The sequence below is a fragment of the Salmo trutta genome, chromosome 14 (genome assembly GCF_901001165.1).
Source record: "Salmo trutta chromosome 14, fSalTru1.1, whole genome shotgun sequence".
Lineage (NCBI taxonomy): Eukaryota > Metazoa > Chordata > Actinopteri > Salmoniformes > Salmonidae > Salmo > Salmo trutta.
This window is the reverse complement of record NC_042970.1, coordinates 26,664,114-26,691,604: the sequence shown is the minus strand read 5'-3', so window position 1 is coordinate 26,691,604 and position 27,491 is coordinate 26,664,114. Positions and strand designations below refer to the sequence as shown.

The window sequence follows — 27,491 nt, the reverse complement described above, 5'->3', positions numbered from 1 at the left end:
AAGGATTAAAGTAACCAGTGAGAGAAGGGGTGTGGGGTTGGGCCTCAGCGAGGGAGTGCAGCCATATAAAAGTCCCAGAGCACAAGTGGCACTTTATCCGTCCCGTCCCACTCACGGCAAGAGGAAATCCTAAACTGGTCTGGTCCACTGGTGCTCCCTTTCTCTCTCGCTCACACACCCTGGACGCTCACACACGCTGGACGCTCACACAAACAGGAGGAGAATGGCAGTAGCAGCATCCACACAGAGAATGAATGAGACCCACAAAATGCTGGCATTCACTTTGCTTCTCATCACCACCCTCTTTCACGGTAAGTAAAAACTCATACATCCAGACTCCTCAAGCTGAACTTGAAAGAAAGCATGAGAGGGGTCAGGGGAGGGGTCAGGGGTTGTCTCAGACTGAACACAGAGATTTTCATGTTATCAACTTTATACAACGGTATCAACATGATTTTCACTTTCATGAAAATAAACCCATGGTTTAGCAGTGTGTAATAATTTATAAATGCAGGATAACTTCATGGAATTTCCCCCCCCCATGATTCTGAGAGGGAAAAGTTACTTTGGAGCATAACGTAGCAAACAAAGGGGCCAATTTGAATATGAAACCTACAGTCATGGTGCAGCTGAATCTTGCATGCATAACCTGCGCCTATTTATTGCCTATGGGAACTCTCTCTCCAAATTATACTACTTCTCAACAATGTGACCCTTTCAAGGCCCCAGGGCTGACTTGCTGAACTGCAATGTCTGCTATTTGATTGACTATACCTGGGAGAGAGCTGTGTGTGTTTATAATTAGCAGATGGCTGTGTGTGGATGTATGGGGTGGGTGGGAGGGGAGGGTGGAAGTTGATTGAGGCACTGTTGGGTATAAAATGTGAGTGGGAGTTGTGCTTGTGTTGATACAGCAGGGGCCGTAAAAAGGCACCCAGGGGTAAAGTTATATTAATTAGAGACTCTCTTTGTGTTCACCTAGAGTATCAACTAGTCTTGGCAGAATAGCAGCTATTGTCTGGACCATAAACACATGCCTGATGAGAGGGTTAAGTACACAATTGGGAGGTTTTTCCTGCCATCTCCATCTGATCTAACACATTTCCAGAAGAGACTACAGTGTGGATTCAAACCAGGTTTTCTGTAGTGACACTTCTTAGCACTGAGATGCAGTGTCTTAGACCACTGCGCCACTTGGGAGCCCAGAAAGTTAACTCAAAACATTTGTATTTGTTCTGCCCACAACACCAAACTGCACATCAATTAACATTACAACAATAGCAGTTATTTATGTTCTCCCTAATTGCATTAGTCTTTTGCTGTGGTGTGGGAAGAAACATTGACATAGTAAATTGCTTAATCTGAAAGTAATGCAAGGTTTATTAGATGTATTACAAATGATGTAATTGGTATTGGAAGCACAAATATATTCCTATTAGTAGAAGGCAGCTGGTTCTGCTATGATCTGAGGAACACATGTATGTAGATTCATGTTGAAAAGTAAAAATTTTATGTTTCCATATATCTTAAGAGAATCTTGAATCTGAAGAATGTGTGGACACATGTTTAATATAATTTACCATTCACTGAAAAGCTGGACATTACAACACCATGCCAAGCTACCTGACAAAAATGAATGGTAGCAGAATGCCTCACAGTTATCCTAAACAGTAGGAGGGAGAATGCATGGGCGCAAGAGGTGGTAAAGCAACGGGAGAAGCAAGAGGGAGAAAAGGAGGGAAAACAACAAAACAGTCTATAGTTTGCTTAAAGTCTATTTCCCGAGAAGAGGCAAGTACTTCTGCTTTCAAACAAAGTCCAACTTACTGTATACCATTTGTTTTATCGCCGGATGCTCCGGTCAACTTTAGAAATCTGGGAGAGGGCTGTATTATGTAAGCACTGTGCAGAATTACTGTAGTACTGTGGATTAAGTCAGAGCTAAAAGACAGATGTTGGCATAGCTGCAGTACAGTAGTTAAGGTGGAGGGGCTTGTCAGAGATGGGTGTGGAGAATGGATTCAAGAGCTATAGCCAAACAGCAGAATGAGAGGAACTACTAACATACTGTGGCACTCAAAAGTTAATGCAATTGTAACTTTTTAAAGTCATCTCTAAAAGTAAAATATAACTAAACCTATGATAAATGGATCTCATTTCAGCATCACATGATGAGAGTAAATGTACATGTTTACATTTGAGTAATTTAGCTGACACTCTTAGCCAGAGAAACTAGGGTTAAATGCCTTGCTCAATGGCACATTGACAGATTTTTCACCTAGTCAGCTCAGGGATTCAAACCAGCAACCTTTCAGTTACTGGCCCAACCACTAGTCTACCTGCCACATGCATGAATCACAAGTGGAGAAGAACCACCTAGTGTTCTCAAGTGAAGTTTCTAAAATTTCGAGAGGTTGTGTTTATAAACACACTACAAAGGATTTAAGCCATATGCTTTTCCCTGGTTTTAGGAGGCTTACTAGTTTCAGAGGGAACTCGACCTGACCTCAGGACCTGTAATTATGTGAATCATAGATATTGTTTTAGCAACATCTACTGAACACTCACACAGGAACATGTCCAACAAAGAAGCCACTCCTCCCATAAAGTAAATCCCATTATCTCCAGGGCATGGCTGAAAACCCAGTCCAAGTCCAGCACCTGTGGAAGAGGAACATTTATTTTGTATCTTATAAGGCCTGAAGAAGGACAGGTCATCCCATTTGGGCTCCTGAGTGGCACAGCGGTCTAAGGCACTACATCTCAGTGCAAGATGGATCACTACAGTACCTGGTTTGAATCCAGGCTGCATCACATCTGGCTTTGATTGGGAGTCCCATAGGGCGGCGCACGATTGGCCCAGCGTTGTCTGGGTTTGGCTGGGGTAGGCCGTCATTGTAAATAAGAATTTGTTCTTTAACTGAGTTGCCTAGTTAAATAAAGGATAAATTAATATTAGTTTCTGTAAGATTGCTAAATCACACTGTTTCAAGTTGATCGTTACATTCTTGTAGTCTGTTTTATAACTGTTTCTAACTTTCTGTGAAACAATCTTTGTGTGGGAGAGTGGATATGTCCATGTCTTTCCTTTACTATCTGTGGTGATAAGCAGAATAAACATGGATACTTAACATTAGATAAGAAATGTATCATTCTAAATAGAAAAACATTCTGTTTTTTGTTGAGGGCCAGTCTACGTTTCCAGTTTAGTGTCTTGATATTGTCTAGTTTAATCTGGACATGGCTGTTATTCAATACCACCTCCAGAGGCATGGTAGTAATTTGTCTGCAGGAGATTTGAAATCTCCTTGTAATTCTCTCTGCACTGAATCAATGTCCAAACTTTTACTGATTTACTCCTCCCAGACAGGAACAGTTAAGGCAATGTATATAGCAGTGAAACTGTAACAGACAATCTGTAAAGTGAAATACATTCACAAGTAGAAACAGATGAGCCTGATTGAAGTCCCCAGCACTTGGCTATCACAGCCCCAGGGTGGGATGAGAGTTTCTGACTGAAGTCCCCAGCACTTGGCTGTCGTAGCCCCAGGGTGGGATGAGAGCTTCTGGGCAGCCATGGGTGCAGCACTGGAGCTTGATTAAAAACATGAGATCCTCCATCCTCTTTCTGGGTTTAATGCCAGGGAAAAGAGGGCTGGGCTGGTTCTGTGACAGAGACAGAGTTTAAGATAGCAGGTCAGGAGTCTAGAGTTGCAATAAATCAAATCAAATCAAATCAAATCAAATTTATTTATATAGCCCTTCGTACATCAGCTGAAATCTCAAAGTGCTGTACAGAAACCCAGCCTTAAACCCCAAACAGCAAGCAATGCATGTGAAAGAAGCACGGTGGCTGGGAAAAACTCCCTAGGAAAAACTCCTGAGAAAGGCCAAAAACCTAGGAAGAAACCTAGAGAGGAACCAGGCTATGAGGGGTGGCCAGTCCTCTTCTGGCTGTGCCGGGTGGATATTATAACAGAACATGGTCAAGATGTTAAAATGTTCGTAAATGACCAGCATGGTCAAATAATAATAATCATAGTAATTGTCGAGGGTGCAACAAGCACGTCCGGTGAACAGGTCAGGGTTCCGTAGCCGCAGGCAGAACAGTTGAAACTGGAGCAGCAGCATGGCCAGGTGGACTGGGGACAGCAAGGAGTCATCATGCCAGGTAGTCCTAGGGCTCAGGTCCTCCGAGAGAAAGAAAGAAAGAAAGAAAGAAAGAAAGAGAGAATTAGAGAGAGCATATTTACATTCACACAGGACACTGGATAAGACAAGAGAATACTCCAGATGTAACAGACTGACCCTAGCCCCCCGACACATAAACTACTGCAGCATAAATACTGGAGGCTGAGACAGGAGGGATCAGAAGACACTGTGGCCCCATCCGATGATACCCCCGGACAGGGCCAAACAGGCAGGATATAACCCCACCCACTTTGCCAAAGCACAGCCCCCACACCACTAGAGGGATATCTACAACCACCAACTTACCGTCCGAAGACAAGGCCGAGTATAGCCCACAAAGATGTCCGCCACGGCACAACCCAAGGGGGGGGGCGCCAACCCAGACAGGAAGACCACGTCAGTGGCTCAACCTACTCAAGTGACGCACCCCTCCCATGGACGGCATGGAAGAACACCAGTAAGTCAGTGACTCAGCCCCTGTAAAAGGGTTAGAGGCAGAGAATCCCAGTGGGAAGAGGGGAACCGACAAGGCAGAGACAGCAAGGGCGGTTCGTTGCTCCAGCCTTTCCGTTCACCTTCACACTCCTGGGCCAGACTATACTTAATCATAGGACCTACTGAAGAGATAAGTCTTCAGTAAAGACTTAAAGGTTGAGACTGAGTCTGCGTCTCTCACATGGGTAGGCAGACCATTCCATAAAAATGGAGCTCTATAGGAGAAAGCCCTACCTCCAGCCGTTTGCTTAGAAATTCTAGGGACAATTAGGAGGCCTGCGTCTTGTGACCGTAGCGTACGTGTAGGTATGTACGGCAGGACCAAATCGGAAAGATAGGTAGGAGCAAGCCCATGTAATGCTTTGTAGGTTAGCAGTAAAACCTTGAAATCAGCCCTTGCCTTAACAGGAAGCCAGTGTAGGGAAGCTAGCACTGGAGTAATATGATCACATTTTTTGGTTCTAGTCAGGATTCTAGCAGCCGTATTTAGCACTAACTGAAGTTTGTTTAGTGCTTTATCCGGGTAGCCGGAAAGTAGAGCATTGCAGTAGTCGAGCCTAGAAGTAACAAAAGCATGGATACATTTTTCTGCGTCATTTTTGGACAGAAAGTTTCTGATTTTTGCAATGTTACGTAGATGGAAAAAAGCTGTCCTTGAAGCAGTCTTGATATGTTCTTCAAAAGAGAGATCAGGGTCCAGAGTAACGCCGAGGTCCTTCACAGTTTTATTTGAGACGACTGTACAACCATCCAGATTAATTGTCAGATTCAACAGAAGATCTCTTTGTTTCTTGGGACCTAGGACAAGCATCTCTGTTTAGTCCGAGTTTAAAAGTAGAAAATTTGCAGCCATCCACTTCCTTATGTCTGAAACACAGGCTTCTAGCGAGGGCAATTTTGGGGCTTCACCATGTTTCATTGAAATGTACAGCTGTGTGTCGTCCGCATAGCAGTGAAATTTAACATTATGTTTTTGAATGACATCCCCAAGAGGTAAAATATATAGTGAAAACAATAGTGGTCCTAGAACTGAACCTTGAGGAACACCGAAATTTACAATTGATTTGTCAGAGGACAAACCATTCACAGAGACAAACTGATATCTTTCCGACAGATAAGATCTAAACCAGGCCAGAACTTGTCCATGTAGACCAATTTGGGTTTCCAATCTCTCCAAAAGAATGTGGTGATCGATGGTATCAAAAGCGGCACTAAGATCTAGGAGCACGAGGACAGATGCACAATACTGTGTTCACCTCCCGAGGGACTGAGGTCCAATGTTCCATTCCTCAGCCACTAAAATTGGCACTTTCAGACGGAAATTCCTCAGTTGTACTAGGAGAGTTGTACTATAGAATCCTAGAATCATACACAAGAGAAATCTGAAGAGTGGCTAGAATTGCCAGTAGAGTGAGGTTTCATTCAGCATTGTAACTATTAGTGAGACCAGGACTTCAAAACTGAACACAAAAGGGAGGGAGAACCTTATAATCACCGTGGAAGAAAATAAATTGTTTCCTGAGAATGTTACCCTGGCCTTGTGCTTTGGTGGCACTGTGTACAGATAACTATAACTGGAGGGTGTCAGAGGGGTGTTATGACAGACATGGGTGGGTTATAATGAGGGTCTGACACGTAGTATCACCCGGTGCCCCTTCTCCCACACACCCCTCTCATTCCTCACTGAGCCACCCTTCACACATATCCTGCTGGAGGATTGTGAGGAACATTCCAAACATATATCGCTGATGCAACAAAAAAATAGATATGTCAGTCCAGTTTATAGAACCTGTCTTGTATAGAGGAGACTCCCTTATTTTAAAGACATGAATTTAGCTGTGGAAAAAAAGGTTTTGGCTAAAGCAGAGTTTGTTTTAGAGTTTGTGTGTTTGGCTCTCCTTATGCAAACACTATCTCATGTGGTTACCATTGCACACTATGTGAGAATGGTGGTCCACTCGGGCCTGCAGACCATTATTACCTCACTAAGCCCTGTGTCACAGTCCAAAGCCTACTCTGCCCCTGCCCCTCCAGCAGCAGAGAGGAGTAGCCTACTGTATGGGCCAGTCTGGTTGTCTGTTGCTGGCCATGGGCAGAGCCACAACCCAGCTCTGACTGTAGGCATGACGTGTTGCATTGCATGGGAGGGATGCGCCTGGTGAAAGCATATACTTCTCACCTCTGTAGATCCTGGGGATTAGATGTCCACACAACTGGAGGAGGGTGGGTGGAACAGATGGGGGTTGCCTATACGTTTAGCTGGCTTGTTCTCCTCCAAGGCTGCTGCCGGCATTCCCCCATCCAGAACTCCCTTGAGACGAGTGAAAGCCGGAGGATATCCAGACCTGTCAATCTGACCATCTGCTGGGAAAATCTCAGAGTGCAGGGCAGTCGAGACCGTTGGAATAACATCTGGAGCGGAGTGGCTATAAGGGGGGGGGGGCTGAGGGGGTTAAGTGACATGGTTCAGGGCTTCACATTAGTGCTCCATGCAACACATAAAGAATAGGTAAGAAGAATAAAGAGAGGGGTGAGAGACAAAGGGGGTCTCAATATAAGGAATGGATGCAGTAAATCATAGACAGATTAGCTATAGCTGTGGTTCCTGGGTAGAGGGCAAAGGAGAGGTCATCCTGTGAGAATCAGAGGAAGTGTTCTGTCTGATTGCTAACCTCCTGCTCTGAGCGGCATGGCAGCTCACCCCACAAGACCCCACTGTATCCATTACAACACAAACCAAAGGGGATGACTACTTACTGGCCCTACTGTGTGATCCACAGCTATGCTAAAGGTTATTTACACTTCCCCATTCCCATATAGTGAGAATCATCGGTGATGACTAACAACTACATCAAATCGTTCATACTGCACCACCAGTTGACTGAACTTAACATTAACCGCCATATAATATCATAAAACATGGAGCCCTTAAAAAGCAAATCAAAATGAAGCAAAATGGTGTTCAAAGGTTCCTTGCCGTTACCATGTCTGGTAACGATGAGATGACTGCTATGTACTGGCATAGCGTAAACCCCGTGGAGGGACATTGAGGGTGTGGGGTGGACGAGCTCTGGGGCCTCATGTGCCCGTCATCTCACACCTATGTCTATTTTTTATAAATACTTTTGACAGTAACCCTGCTTTTTAGTTACCACATGTAGCAAGCAAAGTGTTTGTGTTGTCTACATCTACATGGGTAGAAGATGAGTAGTCAGACTAGTTTTCATGGATCTAATTAGCCTATTTCTCAGCGGCACCGGCGGCAGCCAGCCTCGGCCTCCTTATCTAATTGGCTATCAAGTAAAAAAAAACAGTTACGTGAATCAGGTCAGACTCGGATGATGGAGAGTGAGTTTGTTTTCAAGATGGATAAATAAAAGGCAAGAACAAAGTGGTGCACAAAAAACTGCAAAAAAGCTTTGTCTGATCAAGGTCGTGCCAACTTACTGAAGATAACCACATCAGTAAAGCTACCACCTCATCCTTGACTGACGAAACACCATGGCAGGTGGAAGCTAGTAGGCCTACTTATGCAGCAGCTGGTACTAGCAGCCTAACAGTCCTGACAGAGACCACACAGCCCGGGCACGCCAATAACAGTGGCCTTGCTCCTCCTCTTCTTCCTCCCCTCAGTTCCTCAAGTGAGAGGAACTCACTTCTTCTCCTCCTTCTCCTCTCCCTGAAAATCAAGCTGATGACTGCCAGAGACACACTCGCGCTCATGAGAGCAACACCCCTTCTATGAACACTGGTAAACCTACGAGTGAAGAGACGGATAGCCTCGACAGCGTGGAGTCTGAGTTCCAATGTGTAATATACACTAATATTGAGTTACACCCCCTTCTGCCCCAAGAAGAGCCTCAATTTGTCAGAGCATGGACTCTACAAGGTGTCGAAGCATTCCACAGGGATGTTGGCCCATGTTGACTCCAATGCTTCCCACAGTTGTGTCAAGTTGGCTGGATGTCCTTTGGGTGGCGGACCAGTCTTGATACACACGGGAAACTGTTGAGCATGAAAAACCCAGCAGCGTTGCAGACACACTCAAACTGGTGCGCCTGGCACCTACTACCATACCCTGTTCAAAGGCACTTAAGTATTTTGTCTTGCCCATTCACCCTTTGAATGGCACACATACACAATCCATCTAAATTGTTTCAAGGCTTAAAAATATGTATTTAACCTGTCTCCTTCCCTTCATCTACACTGATTGAAGTGGTTTTAACAAGATACATCTATAAAGGATCATAGGTTTCACCTGGTCAGTCTATGTCATGGAAAGAGCATGTTTCCATTTACATTTACACTCTACCAGCTAAATACTGTATATAGCTATAGATAAGCTAGGAGGCTAGACTGCATTGTCTGCATAATGAAACAATCCATAGTAAGCTATTGTTTTGACAGTGGACTGATTGTATTATTTGGCATTAAAGGGACATTTAAAAAAAATTGACTTCATATTCATCATCTCCAGCACCACCCCATCATCAACATATGAGAAAATTAGGTTTGTAGTAAAAAAAGAAATATAGGAAGATAAGTGTTTGCAATGACATTATTTTTTGGGGGGGTATTATTATTTTTTTTACCTTTATTTAACTAGGCAAGTCATTAAGAACAACTTCCTATTTTCAATGTCAGCCTAGGAACAGTGGGTTAACTGCCTTGTTCAGGGGCAGAACAACAGATTTTTATCTTGTCTGCTCAGGGATTTGATCTTGCAACCTTTCAGTTACTGGCCCAATGCTCATACCACTAGGCTACCCTGGTGTGCATCATGTGATTTAAATCAATTATGAGTACGCATTGCCTACTAAATTCCTACTAATTGGTTGATGATGTCATTGGAAACACTTATCTTCCTCTATCGTTTTTACTCCAAAACATAGAAACGTGCCATTTTCACATATGTTGATATTGGGGTGGTGCTAACGATGATGAATATGAGGTGAGAGAGCGTGAGGACGGCTAAGGTAGGCTATAGGCCTACAGGACAGTTGTATATAAAAATGTAAAAATCTATTGGTTACTGATTAGTATGCTGTTGCATTGAAAATTCATTTTATAATCTGCAATGTTTGAATTTCCCACTTTAATTACTCAACAAGTAAATACACTACAGTTCAAAAGTTTGGGGTCACTTAGAAATGTCCTTGTTTTTGAAAAAGAAGCAAATTTTTTGTCCATTAAAATAACATCAAATTGATCAGAAATACAGTGTAGACATTGTTAATGTTGTAAATGACTATTGTAGCTGGAAACAGCAGATTTTATTATGGAATAGCTTCATAGGCGTAGAGGCCCATTATCAGCAACCATCACTCCTGTGTTCCAAAGGCACGTTGTGTTAGCTAATCCAAGTTTATCATTTTAAAAGGTGAATTGATCAATAGAAAACCCTTTTGCAATTATGTTAGCACAGCTGAAACTGTTGTTCTGATTAAAGAAGCAATAACACTGGCCTTCTTTAGACTAGTTGAGTATCTGGAGCATCAGCATTTCTGGGTTCGATTACAAGCTCAAATTGGCCAGAAACAAATAACTTTCTTCTAAAACTTGTCAGTCTATTCTTGTTCTGAGAAATTAAGGCTATTCCATGCGAGAAATTGCCAAAAAATTGAAGATCTCGTACAACTCTGTGTACTACTCCCTTCACAGAACAGCGCAAACTGGCTCTAACCAGAATAGAAAGAGGAGTGGGAGGCCCCAGTCAACAACTGAGCAAGTACATTAGAGTGTCTGGTTTGAAAAACAGACGCCTCACAAGTCCTCAACTGGCAGCTTCATTAAATAGTACCCGCAAAACAGCAGTCTGTGAAGAGGCGACTCCGGGATGCTGGCCTTCTAGGCAGAGTTGCAAAGAAAAAGCCATATCTCAGACGGCCCAATAAAAAGAAAAGATTAAAATGTGCAAAAGAACATAGACACTGGATAGAGGAAGATTGGAAAAAGTTTTATGGACAGACGAATCTAAGTTTGAGGTGTTCAGATCACAAAGAAGAACATTCGTAGGCGCAGAAAAAATGAAAAGATGCTGGAGGTGTGCTTGATGCCATCTGTCAAGCATGGTGGAGGCAATGTGATGGCCTGGGGGTGCTTTGGTGGTGGTAAAGTGGGAGATTTGTACAGGATAAAAGGGATCTTGAAGAAGGCAGGCTATCACTTCATTTTGCAAAGCCATGCCATACCCTTTGGACGGCGCTTAATTGGAGCCAATTTCCTCCTACAACAGGACAATGACACAAAGCACAGCTCCAAACTATGCAAGAACTATTTAGGGAAGAAGCAGTCAGCTGGTATTCTGTCTATAATGGAGTGACCAGCACAGTCACCGGATCTCAACCCTATTGAGCTGTTGTGGGAGCAGCTTGACCGCGTGGTACGTAAGAAGTGCCCATCAAGCCAATCTAACTTGTGGGAGGTGCTTCAGGAAGCATGGGGTGAAATCGCTTCAGATTACTTCAACAAATTGACAACTAGAATGCCAAAGGTCTGCAAGGCGGTGTCACGTCCTGGCCAGTATAAGGATTAATTTTTATTGTAGTTTGGTCAGGACGTGGCAGAGGGTATTTGGTTTATGTGGTTCGGGGTGGTGTTTTTTCTAAAAGGGCATTTGATTTAAGTATTCCGGGGTTTTTGGGCACTGTTCCTTGTTTACGTATTTCTATGTTGATCTAGTTAGTTGTATGTCTATGTTTGGTTAATTGGGGTGGACTTCCAATTGAAGGCAGCTGTGTGGTGTTGCCTTTGATTGGAAGTCCTATATTAGTTGGGTGTGTTTGTCTGTGTAATTGTGGGAGATTGTTTCATGTTTAGCGTGTGTGAGCCTAACAGGACTGTCTAGTAATCGTGAGTTCGTTTTGTTGTTTTTGTATGTTCATTTTTGAGTTTATTAAATGTTCAAAATGAACTCTCTCAACTCTGCTGCATTTTGGTCCTCTTCTTCCGACGATGATTTCGCTATATCGTCTGACGACGAAGAAATCCCTGACAGGCTGTAATTGCTGCAAATGGAGGATTCTTTGATGAAAGCAAAGTTTGAAGGACACAATTATTATTTCAATTAAAAATCATTATTTATAACCTTGTCAACGTCTTGACTCTATTTCCTATTCATTTTGCAACTAATTTCATGTATGTTTTCATGGAAAACAAGGACATTTCTAAGTGACCCAAAACTTTTCAACGGTGGTGTACATTATTGCCGCCAGCTTGCATTCTATAGCTTTGTGAAACATAAGCTTTAGGCTTAACATAAGCGGTAGGCTTGACAACCAAATAAAAATAAGCATGTATCCATTAAATCAATGCTATAGGCTACTACAAGCACTAGCACCAAATAATCTGACAGCCTATCGACAGGCAGATACATAGACATCGCAATTTCAGAACCATGGACAGCTATCAGAGCGCCCAAATTCTGACTTTGCGGGGGGTTCAGAGAAACTGCGCTACACCAGTGCTGCCATGTTGAGGTTAGATTCTGGTTAAGTGGGTTTGTGTGTAGAACACGTAGCTGATGACTGATGGCTGGTCAGACAGTGATTAAGGCTGCTCAGGCCTTACTGGCCTTGCTGGCAGGGTTGCTAAACAACATGCTCTGTATGGTTCTGTTTTAAACTAAGAAACCAGGTGTTATCAAATCAAATTGTATTTGTCACATGCGCTGAATACAACAGGTGTAGACCTTACAGTGAAATGCTTACTTAAAAGCCCTTAAACAACAATGCTTTAAGAAGTTTTAAGAAAAAAAGTGTTAAGTAAAAAATAGATAAGTAACAAATAATTAAACAGCAGCAATAAAATAACAATAGCGAGGCTATATACAGGCTATATACTCTGTACCGGGTACGGGTACAGAGTCAATGTGCGGGGGCACCGGTTAGTCGAGGTAATTGGGAGTGAACAGGGAGTACAGGAGGGGACTGAGCATGCACCCCTGAGGGTCCCCTGTGTTGAGGGTCAGCATGGCGGATGTGTTGTTACCTACCCTTACTACCTGGGGGCGGCCTGTCAGGAAGTCCAGGGTCCAGTTGCAGAGGGAGGTGTTTAGTCCCAGGGTCCTTAGCTTAGTGATGAGCTTTGTGGGCACTATGGTGTTGAACACTGAGCTGTAGTCAATGAATAGCATTCTCACATAGGTGTTATTTTTGTCCAGGTGGGAAAGGGCAGTGTTGAGTGCAATAGAGATTGCATCATCTGTGGATCTGTTTGGGCAGTATGCAAATTGGAGTGGGTCTAGGGTTTCTGAGATAATGGTGTAGATGTGAGCCATGACCAGCCTTTCAAAGCACTTCATGGCTTCAGACGTGAGTGCTACGGGTCGGTAGTCATTTAGGCATGCTACCTTGGTGTTGTTGGGCACAGGGACTATGGTGGTCTGCTTGAAACATGTTGGTTTTACAGACTCAGTCAGGGACAGGTTGAAAATGTCAGTGAAGACACTTGCCAGTTGGTCAGCGCATGCTCGGAGTACACGTCCTGGTAATCCGTCTGGCCCTGCGTCCTTGTGAATGTTGACCTGTTTAAAGGTCTTACTCACATAGGCTACGGAGAGCGTGACCACACAGTCGTCCGGAACAGCTGATGCTCTCATGCATGCTTCAGTGTTACTTGCCTCAAAGCAAGCATAGAAGTTATTTATCTTGTCTGGTAGGCTTGTGTCACTGGGCAGCTCGGGGCTATGCTTCCCTTTGTAGTCTGTAATAGTTTGCAAGCCCTGCCACATCCGACGAGCGTCGGAGGCGGTGTAGTACGATTCCATCTTAGTCCTGTATAGATGCTTTTTCTTTTGTGATGGTTTGTTGGAGGGCATAGCGGAATTTCTTAAAAGCTTCCGGGTAAGAGTCCCACTCCTTGAAAGCAGAAGCTCTACCCTTTAGCTCAGTGTGGATCTTGCCTGTAATCCATGGTTTCTGGTTGGCGTATCTATGGACGTCACTATGTGGATGACGTCACTTATTGATGAAGCCTGTGACTGATGTGGTGTACTCCACAATGCCATCGGAAGAATCCCAGAACATATTCCAGTCTGTGCTGGCACAACAGTCCTTTAGCTTCGCATCTGCTTCATCTGACCACTTTCTTATCGACCGAGTCAGTGGTGCATTAAAGTCCTCGGCCACTAGAAGCGCCGCCTCTGGAGCATTTTCCTGTTTGCTTATGGCCGTATACAGCTCATTGAGTGCGGTTTTAGTGCCAGCATCAGTTTGTGGTGGTATATAGACAGCTACAAAAAATACAGATGAAAACTCTCTTGGTAAATAGACGCTGGTTGGCTGGCTCTGTGGGCTGTTATATACCTAAAACAGAGCTGGTAGCAATGCGCACATAAATTATTTACAATGACAGAGAGGTAGCTCGTAAACACAATTAAATTGTCACAAAATTGCAGGACAAACCAAACACAAGTGACAGCTATAACCAACAGTTGCTAGTCTACGTATATCAGTGTGAGACCTCCTTCAGTACTGTTGGCCCACCTGTTTACATGGCACGCTGACTGTTCCGCACTTGTGGCACTTGCTCGTTATACTGATTTAGCAAGTCCAATCAATGCAGCACACTGCATTTAGCATGCTGCAACAACTGACTATAAAAGTTAAATTCCACAAGCAAACAGGGTGGAAAGACAGTCGGAAATGTCCATCCTGGTGATACAGTAGCTTATCCAAATCCAGCCCAATTATGCAACATTCAGTTCTGTCTTGGACAAAGCTTCTGTGGGTTTAACCAGAAAACAACATTGTTTAACTGCATGGGGAAAAGGCAGGGAGGGAGGAGAGAGTCTTAATGAGATTTACAGAATTATGGCAAAGCCTCGTGGATGAGGTAATGCAGTTGTGTTAGAGGAGAAGGCTACGGGGGGCAAACGATTGCAGAGCTTTCTTCGTTGCCATAAGTATCTCAGTAAACATTTTCAATCTCAGGAAAAACGGAGTCAGACGCACAGCTTATTAAGATATTTCATAGCAGCAAGATCTTTGCCCAGTTTAGTTTATTAAACATTCACTGCCCTGTATGGTATGCACTGCATTAGCACTGCCCACATGAAATATAGTTGCTGACAAGACTAGAAAACAATATGACAAACTACATTATAAGTTTTGAACTTGATTCAACCCACCACCATAGTAACTTACTTGAAAAGATAAAATGACACATCACATTGTGTAAAACAAGCTTTTACCTCAGAGGGCCTGATAGGTAGAACTTTGGCTATTTTTTTAAATCAAATTAGGGTTTCGACATCACTGTGCACCAACAGTTTTAGTAAAGCAGCAGTATATTTCAGCAAGGCGTTCGGCTGTTTAACAGGCTAGCTAGATGGAAACTTAATTCACCTAGATGACTTGATGTTGTGTATCCCACTGACTAATGAGTCTGAACTGTCGTTGGGAGGCACAGCTCTCCCATTACTTATTTGCATGTGAGAGCTGGGACTGAGATGGTGTCAGTACCAAAGCCCATCAGTCTAAAAGACATGGCCATCTCCAAGTAAGGGTATCAGTGGTCTATCAAGACGCCCAGTCAAAGCACCCACTTACAGGCACATACGGGCACAAGAGGCTTACATACACAGTATGACTTCACCCTGTTGGAGGATAAATGGGTGTTATAATCACACACTGGGGAGAAATCCTTACCCTCTTAGCATTGAGCAGCATCTCTCTTATTGCATGACACCTGGCAATGAAATACTTTACAGTCTTCTGATAGTTGAGCACTGAAATTACAAGATTGTTTTTGAGAGCGTGAAAGTCTGTGCAGTTATTATTTTTATCCACATAAGTAGCTATGAAGGAGGAAGAAAGAATCACATCCATCGGTCCAGCTGCATAGCTAACTAGGTATGAGGAAATGGATGCACATACTAAGACTTTAAAGAGTAAATGACCCAGAGGCCCATGTATTAAAGCCAGTGTGCTTTCTGCATAGCTCCCATAATGTCTGTCATTAGACCAGAGAGAGATTTCCCCTGGGGGGCTTGTACCCACCATCCCAGCGGGAGTGTGTCAGGGGTCAGGCCCCCTTGCAGGCGGGGACAAGAACATTTATTTGCACAGGCTGAGCTGAGGAGTTACCCCACAGTTGGGCTATTAATTACAGTCCCTTCCTTAGTGCTGCATGGGGCCTAATTGATTTCAGGTCAGGCCCTGGAACCTATTAGAGATGGACTGCATAGCTCCAACACAAACACCTCAGTCAAGATTACATTCACAGCCAATGAGATCTCCCCCCCTGGGATCACTAGTAATACCAGACTATATGGGTGTGGCAGGATTGCTATCAGTCCTGTGAGTCTAAGTGCTAAGTCAAGTCAGTTTGCACACTGTCTATTAATGTGTTGCTATAGACCTGGACACAGGTGTGGGATCAGTTGAACATAGCACTAAATGACAATGTCATATAAAGGTCCAGACAAATGACCATGTAGCTTGGTGTAAATGAGAATAGCAGCTATTAAGCTTAGTGAGGTAGAAAACTCTTTCAGAAAGGGACATCACTGCTGTGACAAAGTTGTAATGGTTTCTACAGTACGTGTTGGCATGCAAGTGTTATAGTGCAAGTTAGCCCTTTGTTGTTCTCTTCCAGGTGGTGCAGTTGCACAAGATAAGAGTGAATCAGATGTTGTCACTGGGCCCACACAGCCAGTGGATGTTGCTGAATTAATTCGTGGAGACGACATTGACACCACACAACCGGCAGAAGAAGGTAAGAAATGGATCCATTAGAGATGGTCTCCACAGAGCCACTATTGGTGTTGCTGTATTAATATACCGTCCTAGGCTCATCCTATCAGCTTTTGTCATAAATGTTTTAAATCAAGTGGACACAGGGGCGCAATGCACCTCAAAAATCTGTGGGGACACAAAGTACATGTCACGTCCTGACCAGCAGAGGGAGTAGTTGTTTAGTATTTTGGTCAGGACGTGGCAGAGGGATGTTTGTTTTGTATGGTGGGGGTTTTGTGTGTGTTGTAGAGGGGTGTTTGATTTATGTGTTCCTGGGTTTTGGGTGTATGTTCTAGGTTAGTATGTTCTAGGTTGTATTTCTGCATTCTGTCTAGTTTAGGTTTTCTATGTTTAGGTTTGGGTGCTGGACTCTCAATTGGAGGCAGGTGTTTCTAGTTGCCTCTGATTGAGAGTCCTATATAGGGGTGTGTGTTTGTTTGGTAGGTTGTGGGTAGTTATCTTTTGCATTGCTGTCTGGCAGCCTGTGAAACTGTTACTAGTTGTTCTTGCTTATTGGTTTCCCGTGTTCACTTTATTCAAATATAATTAAAGATGAGCATACATATCCCGGCTGCGTTTTGGTCTATTTAACACGGCTACACCTGTGACAGTACATGAGGATGTCTCGGGGGTGGTCCTTGCCCCCCCTCCGGAAGTTGGAGAATTTTGCAATCTAGAGCCATAATCATTATGCTTAATTCTATTTAAAAATATGTATATTTTTCTGCATATCTAAGCATACAGTTGAAGTCAGAAGTTTACATACACTTAGGTTGGAGTGATTAAAACTCGTTTTTCAACCACTCCACAAATTTCTTGCTAACAAACTATAGTTTTGGCAGTCGGTTAGGACATGTTAGAAATATGAAAGAAATAAAAGCTGAAATAAATAATTATCTCTACTATTACTCTGACATTTCAAATTCTTAAAATAAAGTGGGGAACCTAACTGACATAAGACCGGGAAGTTTTACAAGGATTAAATGTCAGGAATTGTGACAAACTGAGTTTAAATGCATTTGGCTAAGGTGTATGTAAACTTCCGACTTCAACTGTACCTCTTGAGCTGTCTGTATCCTCCTGACTGGTGGTTATTTTATGCTTGATAGCCTGAAATGGCTTCTTGGTAGCTAGTTATGTGGTTGGGAAATTGGGAACCTTTCTGGCCTAGCTAAAGACAACTTAATAAAATTGCTAGGTGGCTAGTAGTATTACAGAGAAACAACAACAACAAAAATAATAATAAAATCTGAGGGGGCACGTGCCCCTGTGACCCCTATGGTCATGATGCCTCTGACTGGACATAAAAAACTAAGAAAGATACTTTTCTTTTCTCTTCTTTTCAGAAGCAGATAAACCCCAAGTCCAGATCATTGTATTCCCCAGTATTCCTGGCCTGGATCTGTCAGTCGTCTTACATGACACCACTGCAACTCCAGTCACCAAGGGGGCAGTAGAGACCACAGACATGGAGGCCACAGTGGAGGCTGGTGAAGCAGGAATCACAGACCCAGATGATGACCAGGAGACCCAGGCTCCCCAGCAGTTTCAGACCTCCCAATCCAGTGACACTGTGCTCATTCCAGAGGTGAGCCTCGAGTTCAGTGACAATGCCATCCAAATCGCCAATCCAAGTTCAGAATGAACGATACACACTCTAGTCTAACTGAAGTTGTCTGGTCTCTCTCTACAGGCTGATGTGATGTGTGTTGATAAAGAAGCTGTCCAGGACAGAGATGCAGTGAATCTGAAACTCAAGGCCTCATCCAGCTGTGTAAGTAATGAGCACACCACGTGCACACACACACACACACACACACACACACACACACACACACACACACACACACACACACACACACACACACACACACACACACACACACACACACACACACACACACAGAGGGAAGGAGAGGGAAGAACGTGTTCGAAGCTTTGGTGTGAAAGGTGGGAAGGAGGTGGTGGGGATGCTGCTGTAGCGTGTGTATCAAAGGGATTCCTCAGCGTCTTGGGGCAATGGCTGCTGGGCTAACAGGAATTCTGCTCTGAGCCGGCCAGGGAAGTGAAGGGATAGGGGCGTCTCACGTTCCTCAACTGTGTCTGTCTGCCAGGCTGCCTGCCGTCTGGAGCTCCAGCCCCTCTTATCTCAGTCGAGATAAAATTGTATTAAATGGTGCCCTGAAATAAAGGATACCTTGGTGATATCACACATCAAGAGGCATGTGTAAGAATCTTGAATGGGACTTAGCTACCCCCTCTCCATCTAGGCCTGCATGGGAAAGCCCCCTGCAGCATGGCATGTAATCAGTGACACACTCACTCCTACACCAGGCTATGCTTTATGACTTGATTGGCTTCATCTGGGTTAGACACCACATCCCATTTCTGAAGATCCATGTATGTTTCCAATTATATGAGGATCATATATACTGTAGATGGGTTTTTTAAAATGTTTTTCAATTATGAACAAATGACTAAAGAAGAAATACTGAAAAAATTATATAATGGAAACATCTTGAAAATGTTCGAAGACCGCCATGCTATGCACTGACTACACTAGACAATAAAGCATCAGAGGCAGGACCCAAGAGACTGCATCAGGGATCAAGAAACAGCTGAGAAAGACGTGAATAAAACTGTTTTCAACTTAAAGATGAGAATTCATGTGCTTTACATGCATTCTGTATTGAACATACTGTATTGAACATGCTCTGAGTGCCGAAGCAGATGAGGCCTTGAGAGCGGTCCTGTTTCCTTGGCACAGAGTCCGTTAGCTTTGTAACGAAGCCAGCTGTCCTATCTGGGGCTGGGATCAAAGGTTTGAGCAGAGCCGTCTGTGAGTGCTAGTGGCTGTTTTTGGACCATGTTAAACAGGGTGGAGTATTGCAAGGTTGTGATATCATTTATTGGGTTAAGGGAGAGGGATATGGGAGGGGGGTGTGGCCCTTTCGTGGTGTACATTTCCAAAGAGCCATAGTTGTAACTGTGTATTCACGAGAATGTTTACTGCTCAAAAAAATAAAGGGAACACTTAAACAACACAATGTAACTCCAAGTCAATCACACTTCTGTGAAATCAAACTGTCCACTTAGGAAGCAACACTGATTGACAATACATTTCACATGCTGTTGTGCAAATGGAATAGACAACAGGTGGAAATTATAGGCAATAAGCAAGACACCCCCAATAAAGGAGTGGTTCTGCAGGTGGAGACCATAGACCACTTCTCAGTTCCTATGCTTCCTGGCTGATGTTTTGGTCACTTTGAATGCTGACGGTGCTTTCACTCTAGTGGTAGCATGAGACGGAGTCTACAACCCACACAAGTGGCTCAGGTAGTGCAGCTCATCCAGGATGGCACATCAATGCAAGCTGTGGCAAGAAGGTTTGCTGTGTCTGTCAGCGTAGTGTCCAGAGCATGGAGGCGCTACCAGGAGACAGGCCAGTACATCATGAGACGTGGAGGAGGCCATAGGAGGGCAACAACCCAGCAGCAGACCGCTACCTCCGCCTTTGTGCAAGGAGGAGCAGGAGGAGCATTGCCAGAGCCCTGCAAAATTACCTCCAGCAGGCCACAATTGTGCATGTGTCTGCTCAAACGGTCAGAAACAGACTCCATGAGGGTGGTATGAGGGCCCGACGTCCACAGGTGGGGGTTGTGCTTACAGCCCAACACCGTGCAGGACGTTTGGCATTTGCCAGAGAACACCAAGATTGGCAAATTCACCACTGGCGCCCTGTGCTCTTCACAGATGAAAGCAGGTTCACACTGAGCACGTGACAGATGTGACAGAGTCTGGAGACGCTGTGGAGAACGTTCTGCTGCCTGCAACATCCTCCAGCATGACCGGTTTGGCGGTGGGTCAGTCATGGTGTGGGGTAGCATTTCTTTGGGGGGCCGCACAGCCCTCCATGTGCTCACCAGAGGTAGCCTGACTGCCATTAGGTACCGAGATGAGATCCTCAGACCCCTTGTGAGACCATATGCTGGTGCGGTTGGCCCTGGGTTCCTCCTAATGCAAGACAATGCTAGACCTCATGTGGCTGGAGTGTGAAGGCATTGATGCTATGGACTGGCCCGCCCGTTCCCCAAACCTGAATCCTATTGAGCACATCTGGGACATCATGTCTCGCTCCATCCACCAACGCCACGTTGCACCACAGACTGTCCAGGGGTTGGCGGATGCTTTAGCCCAGGTCTGGGAGGAGATCCCTCAGGAGACCATCCGCCACCTCATCAGGAGCATGCCCAGGCGTTGTAGGGAGGTCATACAGGCACGTGGAGGCCACACACACTACTGAGAATCATTTTGACTTGTTTTAAGGACATTACATCAAAGTTGGATCAGCCTGTAGTGTGGTTTTCCACTTTAATTTTGAGTGTGACTCCAAATCCAGACCTCCATGGGTTGATAAATTGGATTTCCATTGATTATTTTTGTGTGATTTTGTTGTCAGCACATTCAACTATGTAAAGAAAAAAGTATTTAATAAGATTATTTCTTTCATTCAGATCTAGGATGTGTTGTTTAAGTGTTTCCTTTATTTTTTTGAGCAGTGTATATTACCACATTTCTGTGTTCACACATTTCTGTGTGAACACATTTCTATTAACTAGGATGACCAGATTCAGCCCCAAATTCACATGCTGTGTTATTAATCCAACTGATATTTCCACAGGAGGAGACCAGGTCTAAAATTGAGAGTGTGTTGGAGCACCTGTGTGGAGACGACTGTAAACTGGAGGTCTACCAGGAGGACAACTCCAATGAAATCCTGATCTCTGGCCAATGCATAGAAGGTTGCTTCCCTCTTCTCCTTTTTAATGATGTGGGATTATTCTGTTGAGTGTCTGGTGTTGAAAAAACATTAACCAAATCATCTTATCTCTACTTACAGCTGATGCAAAAGGAATGGCTGAGAAGTTCAACAATGACAACATAAAAGACAAGGTAGAGTATCACTTCTCTCCATTCATTAGAGTATTCCAATTCCCCATACACATATGACGTTCACATAATTCACACCACATACACTTCATGAGAAAGGCATTATGATCAGTGTCCATTGCTGTCACACCCACAATAAAATGCTTTAATTTGTGCACCGTGGTAGGTGAGGCAAAACCACAATGCTGATTCGGCTCCTTATCTAACCACTGAGATAAACACCACTGTGAGACACTCCTCCACCAGACAGGAATCCTCACTCATGGCTCCAAGCTGCTGGGAAGATGCTATATGACAAACAGAAACAATCCCCACTTTCCTGTCAGCTGGAATTCATTTATGTTTCCGGTGGAGGGGTTGAGTGTTCCCAGTGGGAATGAGGAATGGGTGTTTCCTTCTCATGATTCAACCTGGTTGTCCCTTTGACTTTAGACATACTCTGTGCTCCATCCCTACACCCATCCTTAAACCCCCCTAACTCTGCCCTGCCGCATTAAACAGTTAAGTGAGCTGCACCCGTCCACAATCTTCTCATTATGTTGGTCAGTTAGTTCAACGGCACCTTTGTGTTTAGATACTGCCCTGGTCTGAAGGGTGTAGGGCAGGGATCATTAACTAGATTCAGCCGTGAGCTGATTTTTTTTCTTGAGCGGATGGTCAGGGGGCCGGAACATAATTACAAATCATTTGTAGACTGCAAATTGACTGCAAGAAGCCCAAACAGATATAGTATTTTACTAAAACATAATAATTTCAAACCTTGCTTGCATTTGTATGCGATCACATACTGTATATCTCTCAATTATGCATGGGAATACTTTGGAACAGATTTCCCAAATGAAAAGCACTTGGATTTGCTGGTGTTTTAAAGTGTTTTATGTCCAACAATTAAAATAAAAAATGACAATCTGAAATAGCTTTATATGGGCCCCACCCAAATACTGGTTTAGAGAGAAGCATGTGGAACTGCCTTCCTTTGGTGTCTTGTTTTCACTATCATTCATCATAGGCATCGTATAAGCTAACCTCAATCTCCTATCTGATTGACACAAACATTCCTAACCTCAGCCAAGATACTTAAGACCTCCTCAGCCAAAAGGGATATATCTCTATTATGTGTTCGAGCTGATTTGCTGGTGTTTTTAGTCTTTTATGTCCAATAATTAAAATAAAAAAAATGGTGGGCTGCCAGTTGGGGAACACTGGTGTAGGGAGATGCTGGCCTTTTTCCACTCAGTTGAATCTCTTGAACTTTATGCTAGCCCAGGCATCAGGGGCACTGCTATTCATCCATCCTCTACAGTCTGGGGGTAAAATAGCCTGATCCAAGGAGGCATCAGGGGTACTGCTATTCATCCATCCTCTACAGTCTGGGGGTAAAATAGCCTGATCCAAGGAGGCATCAGGGGTACTGCTATTCATCCATCCTCTACAGTCTGGGGGTAAAATAGCCTGATCCAAGGAGGCATCAGGGGCACTGCTATTCATCCATCCTCTACAGTCTGGGGGTAAAATAGCCTGATCCAAGGAGGCATCAGGGGTACTGCTATTCATCCATCCTCTACAGTCTGGGGGTAAAATAGCCTGATCCAAGGAGGCATCAGGGGTACTGCTATTCATCCATCCTCTACAGTCTGGGGGTAAAATAGCCTGATCCAAGGAGGCATCAGGGGCACTGCTATTCCTAGTGTCAGTAAACCATCTAAAACAAGAAAATGCAGATTACATACTACTATAATTCACATAGGGTATAACTTCAAAGTACAGCCTGAAATCCTTATATTATTATGTGTATAACTCTCCTTGTCTCTCTAGATTGATTTTGTGGAGGCTGTTCCTCGCTGGGGGAAGAAGTCCAAGCTGGTACTGGTCTCCCTGCTGCTCACTGGACTGCTCCTGGCTATTCTTCTCATTGCAGGCTACTACCTGAAAACCCACCGCCCACCACCCAAGGGAGCGAGACTGGTGAGTCAGAGTGGCCATGATGTGAGAGAGACCCATAGCAAACTAATACTGTGTACAGGACCCAGTTTACTGGGAAGATTGGGTGGGTCTTGTTTTCACAATCATTTATCATAGGCATCATATAAACTAACCTCAATGTCCTCATCTGATTGACACACATATTCCTATCCTCAGCCAAGATAGTTAAGACCTCAGACAAAAGTGACACGACTCCCTGTCTCCACCATTCATGTTTAAATTCCATCATAGGGAAAAAGTGATTGCTTTTGATCCTCTCGTCATCAGGCTTCACCTTCAACTTTACCTTCCCGTCAGTACACATATACAGTGAGGGAAAAAAGTATTTGATCCCCTGCTGATTTTGTACGTTTGCCCCTCATTTTAATGGTAGGTTTATTTGAACAGTGAGAGACAGAATAACAACCAAAAAATCCAGAAAAACGCATGTCAAAAATGCTATAAAATTATTTGCATTTTAATGAGGGAAATGACCCCTCTGCAAAACATGGGGTCATGACCCCTCTACAAAACATGACTTAGTACTTGGTGGCAAAACCCTCAGAGGTCAGACGTTTCTTGTAGTTGGCCACCAGGTTTGCACACATCTTAGGAGGGATTTTGTCCCACTCCTCTTTGCAGATATTCTCCAAGTCATTAAGGTTTCGAGGCTGACGTTTGGCAACTCGAACCTTCAGCTCCCTCCACAGATTTTCTATGGGATTAAGGTTTGGAGACTGGCTAGGCCACTCCAGGACCTTAATGTGCTTCTTCTTGAGCCACTCCTTTGTTGCCTTGTCATTGTCATGCTGGAATACCCATCCACAACCTATTTTCAATGCCCTGGCTGAGGGAAGGAGGTTCTCACCCAAGATTTGACGGTACATGGTCCCGTCCATTGTCCCCAACTGAAGTTGTCATGTCCCCTTAGCAGAAAAACACCCCCAAAGCATAATGCTTCCACCTCCATGTTTGACGGAGGGGATGGTGTTCTTGGGGTCATAGGCAGCATTCCTCCTCCTCCAAACATGGAGAGTTGAGTTGATGCCAAAGAGCTCTATTTTGGTCTCATCTGACCACAACACTTTCACCCAGTTGTCCTCTGAATCATTCAGATGTTCATTGGTAAACTTCAGACGGGCATGTATATGTGCTTTCTTGAGCAGGGACCTTGCGGGTGCGGCAGGATTTCAGTCCTTCACGGCGTAGTGTGTTACCAATTGTTTTCTTGGTGACTATGGTCCCAGCTGCCTTGAGATCATTGACAAGATCCTCCCGTGTAGTTCTGGGCTGATTCCTCACCGTTCTCATGATCATTGCAACTCCACAAGGTGAGATCTTGCATGGAGCCCCAGGCCGTGGGAGATTGACAGTTCTTTTGTGTTTCTTCCATTTGCGAATAATCGCACCAACTGTTGTCACCTTCTCACCAAGCTGCTTGGCGATGGTCTTGTAGCCCATTCCAGCCTTGTGTAGGTCTATAATCTTGTCCCTGACATCCTTGGAGAGCTCTTTGGTCTTGGCCATGGTGGAGAGGTTGGAATCTGATTGATTGGTTGCTTTTGTGGACAGGTGTCTTTTATACAGGTAACAAGCTGAGATTAGGAGCACTCCCTTTAAGAGTGTGTGCCTAATCTCAGCTCGTTACCTGTATAAAAGACACCTGGGAGCCAGAAATCTTTGTGATTGAGAGGGGGTCAAATACTGATTTCCCTCATTAAAATGCAAATCAATTTATAACATTTTTGACATGTGTTTTTCTGGATATTTTTGTTGTTATTCTGTCTCTTACTGTTCAAATAAAACTACCATTCTAATTATAGATTGATAATTTCTTTGTCAGTTGGCAAACGTACAAAATTAGCAGGGGATCAAATACTTTTTTCCCTCACTTTTTTGCTTTTCTGAACAACATACAAAACATATTATTCCTTCAGTTAAATCTACACTATATCACAATAACACTTATTACACAGCCCAACCTACCATCAAGGTTCCTCTAACTGAATCTCTATGGTCCCTCTGCCCATAGGCTGAAGAGGGTTTCCAGGTGTATGAGGAGAACCAGGCCAACACCCTGGTGTCTGAGGCCCCTCTGCAGTCACAAGAGCCCCTGGTAAAGCCCACCAGCAATGGGGAGTTTCCTGAGAGCCAGCCACCACCCAACAACGGCCAACCTGCCACCCAGACCTCGGTTGCTGACACTGAGATGTGAACGAGCTCTGAATTACATCCCCAACGCCCAATCTCATTCCTCCTGCTCCCCATCATCACCACATTCCCAATCCCTCCCCCCTCATAGTGTACCTGGGGATACAAGACTCTAACACTAAACACCCATTCAATATCCAAGCCCACCTCACCCTACCCCATGCAACCCTTGACTCCCAGGATGATGACAATGATGAAGATGATGACTATGACGATGATGACGATACCTGTAATGTGAAGAGAAGAGATTGTGATCACTGGCCTCTATCAGGTTTCAGTGGTGGTAGAGAAGGAGCCTAAACACTGAGTTTGGGGGACTGGACAGCAGGTTCAGAGACTGCATTCCAAAAACAATAATTGCTGCAAGAAATGAACAAGAAATCACCAAAATTGACAGTTTGTGTTGCTGTTTCCAAATTCAAGTATGAAGCACAGTATATTTGAGTTCTTAGTCTTTCAGATCTCAAATGGACTCATTTGAACCAAAAGGGTCATCATAGTTTAAAGTATCGCTTGGTTAATTTGTTTGTATGACCTGGTGTGATCGTTTGCTTGAATCTCCTGTTTGAGGTAAAAAATGACATTTGTGTAACAGAAGCGGAGAAAGAGTGATACATGGAGACTATTTCAACCATTGAAGAGATTTGAATAGGCAGCTTTAAAATGGGTATCAGTATGATTGGCTAGTGCAGAGATCAGAGTTGAATCCTGTTGGCTTTTATCAAGGCCTATCATAATAGTTGTGTGAGATGGGCTGCCATATGTTTGTTTCATAATTCTGTAGGCCTACACGCTTAGAAAAAAAGGTGCTATCTAGAACCAAAAAGGGTTATTCAGCTGTCCCCATAGGAAAACCTGTTGAAGGTAGAACCCTTTTGGGTGCCATGTAGAACCCTTTCCACAGAGAGTTCTACATGGCACCCAAAAGGGTTTTACCTGGAACCAAAAAGGGTTCTCCTATGCGACAGCCAAAGAACTAAGAGTGTAGTGTGTCACAATTTCCATCATGACAAACATTATATTGTAGTTTAAATGTTTTTTTTCTGTTCTGACTCACCACTGTGTCTTTGAGAATGTTGAACCAGGTAGACTAATCTTATCAAATCCGGAAAATCGACATAACCTGTCGGTTTTGTGTGGTGAAGCACTGCCGTTAAATATCTACAAAACCCCTAGTAACATGTTCAACATTCCAAAGGCACTTTTTATGTCCTTAATAAATCAGTTCATCATGAAACATCAGTTACATGGATGAAAGTGAAGATGTATTTTAGCTATTGTTTTTTGAATGACTGATTGTTTTTATACAATACTGCATGTGTAAATATGCCTACTTTCTCTATTAGAAATATCTGTGTGCCCTATCAATTTTGATTGTGTCAATGTTGCTACTGTTTCTTTGTCTACCTGAACAGGTAACACTAGCCTGATCATGTCACATAGCATGGCACACATACAAACTTGCATCTCTTTATAGACCCCACACAAGGAAAATGTAAGTTTATTATGATTCCTACAGCTGTTTAGGGCCTTTCATCAAATCCAACATCTGATCTTGGCTTAAATAAACCAAATTATTAATAAGTCATTTGAAAAGTTTCAAACTGCATACAGTTTACTGTATTAAGAAGCATTGCCTGATGAACTGACCCACATATGTAAAACAATTGGACTCTGACAGTGTATTCTAGTCATGTAAAGCATATTTCTAGCAATACCACACTACACATGATCATATGACAGTCACAAATGTTTGCTTATGGTCGTAGAGACATTTTCAATTAAACAACATCAGTAGAGTAATAGAAAGTGCAAAATATAAACGGTTGTTACTACAGAGTCCATACAGAAATAGAACAAACGTATTCTTTGGGGAACTGACCAGCATCTGATGTACAGCATTGATTTAGGGAAAACTTCGCCACAGATGGAAACTACTGG

General features: G+C 43.7%; 1 protein-coding gene across 2 annotated transcripts; it reads left to right on the top strand.

Annotated features, from left to right (window-relative positions):
* The first annotated feature begins 95 nt into the window (after nt 1-95).
* Nucleotides 96-27,138, top strand: LOC115207693 (uncharacterized). Of its 2 annotated transcripts, none has more exons than XM_029775075.1 (8): nt 96-311; nt 16,285-16,404; nt 17,774-18,012; nt 18,118-18,198; nt 21,109-21,229; nt 21,328-21,380; nt 23,193-23,342; nt 25,372-27,138. In XM_029775075.1, exons 1-8 carry the CDS (start codon nt 224-226, stop codon nt 25,552-25,554), a joined length of 1,035 nt encoding a protein of 344 aa, XP_029630935.1. In that variant the 5' UTR covers nt 96-223; the 3' UTR covers nt 25,555-27,138. The 2 variants fall into 2 exon arrangements, with proteins under 2 accessions (XP_029630935.1, XP_029630934.1); XM_029775074.1 differs by having other exon boundaries at nt 17,771-18,012.
* Nucleotides 27,139-27,491: the final 353 nt, after the last annotated feature.

Coding starts and splice junctions, on each gene's coding strand:
- LOC115207693 (XM_029775074.1), top strand. CDS start 224: ATGGCAGTAGCAGCATCCACACAGAGAATGAATGAGACCCACAAAATG. Junction 16,405..17,770: donor CACACAACCGGCAGAAGAAG/GTAAGAAATGGA, acceptor TCTTCTTTTCAG/AAGCAGATAAACCCCAAGTC. Junction 18,199..21,108: donor TCAAGGCCTCATCCAGCTGT/GTAAGTAATGAG, acceptor ATATTTCCACAG/GAGGAGACCAGGTCTAAAAT.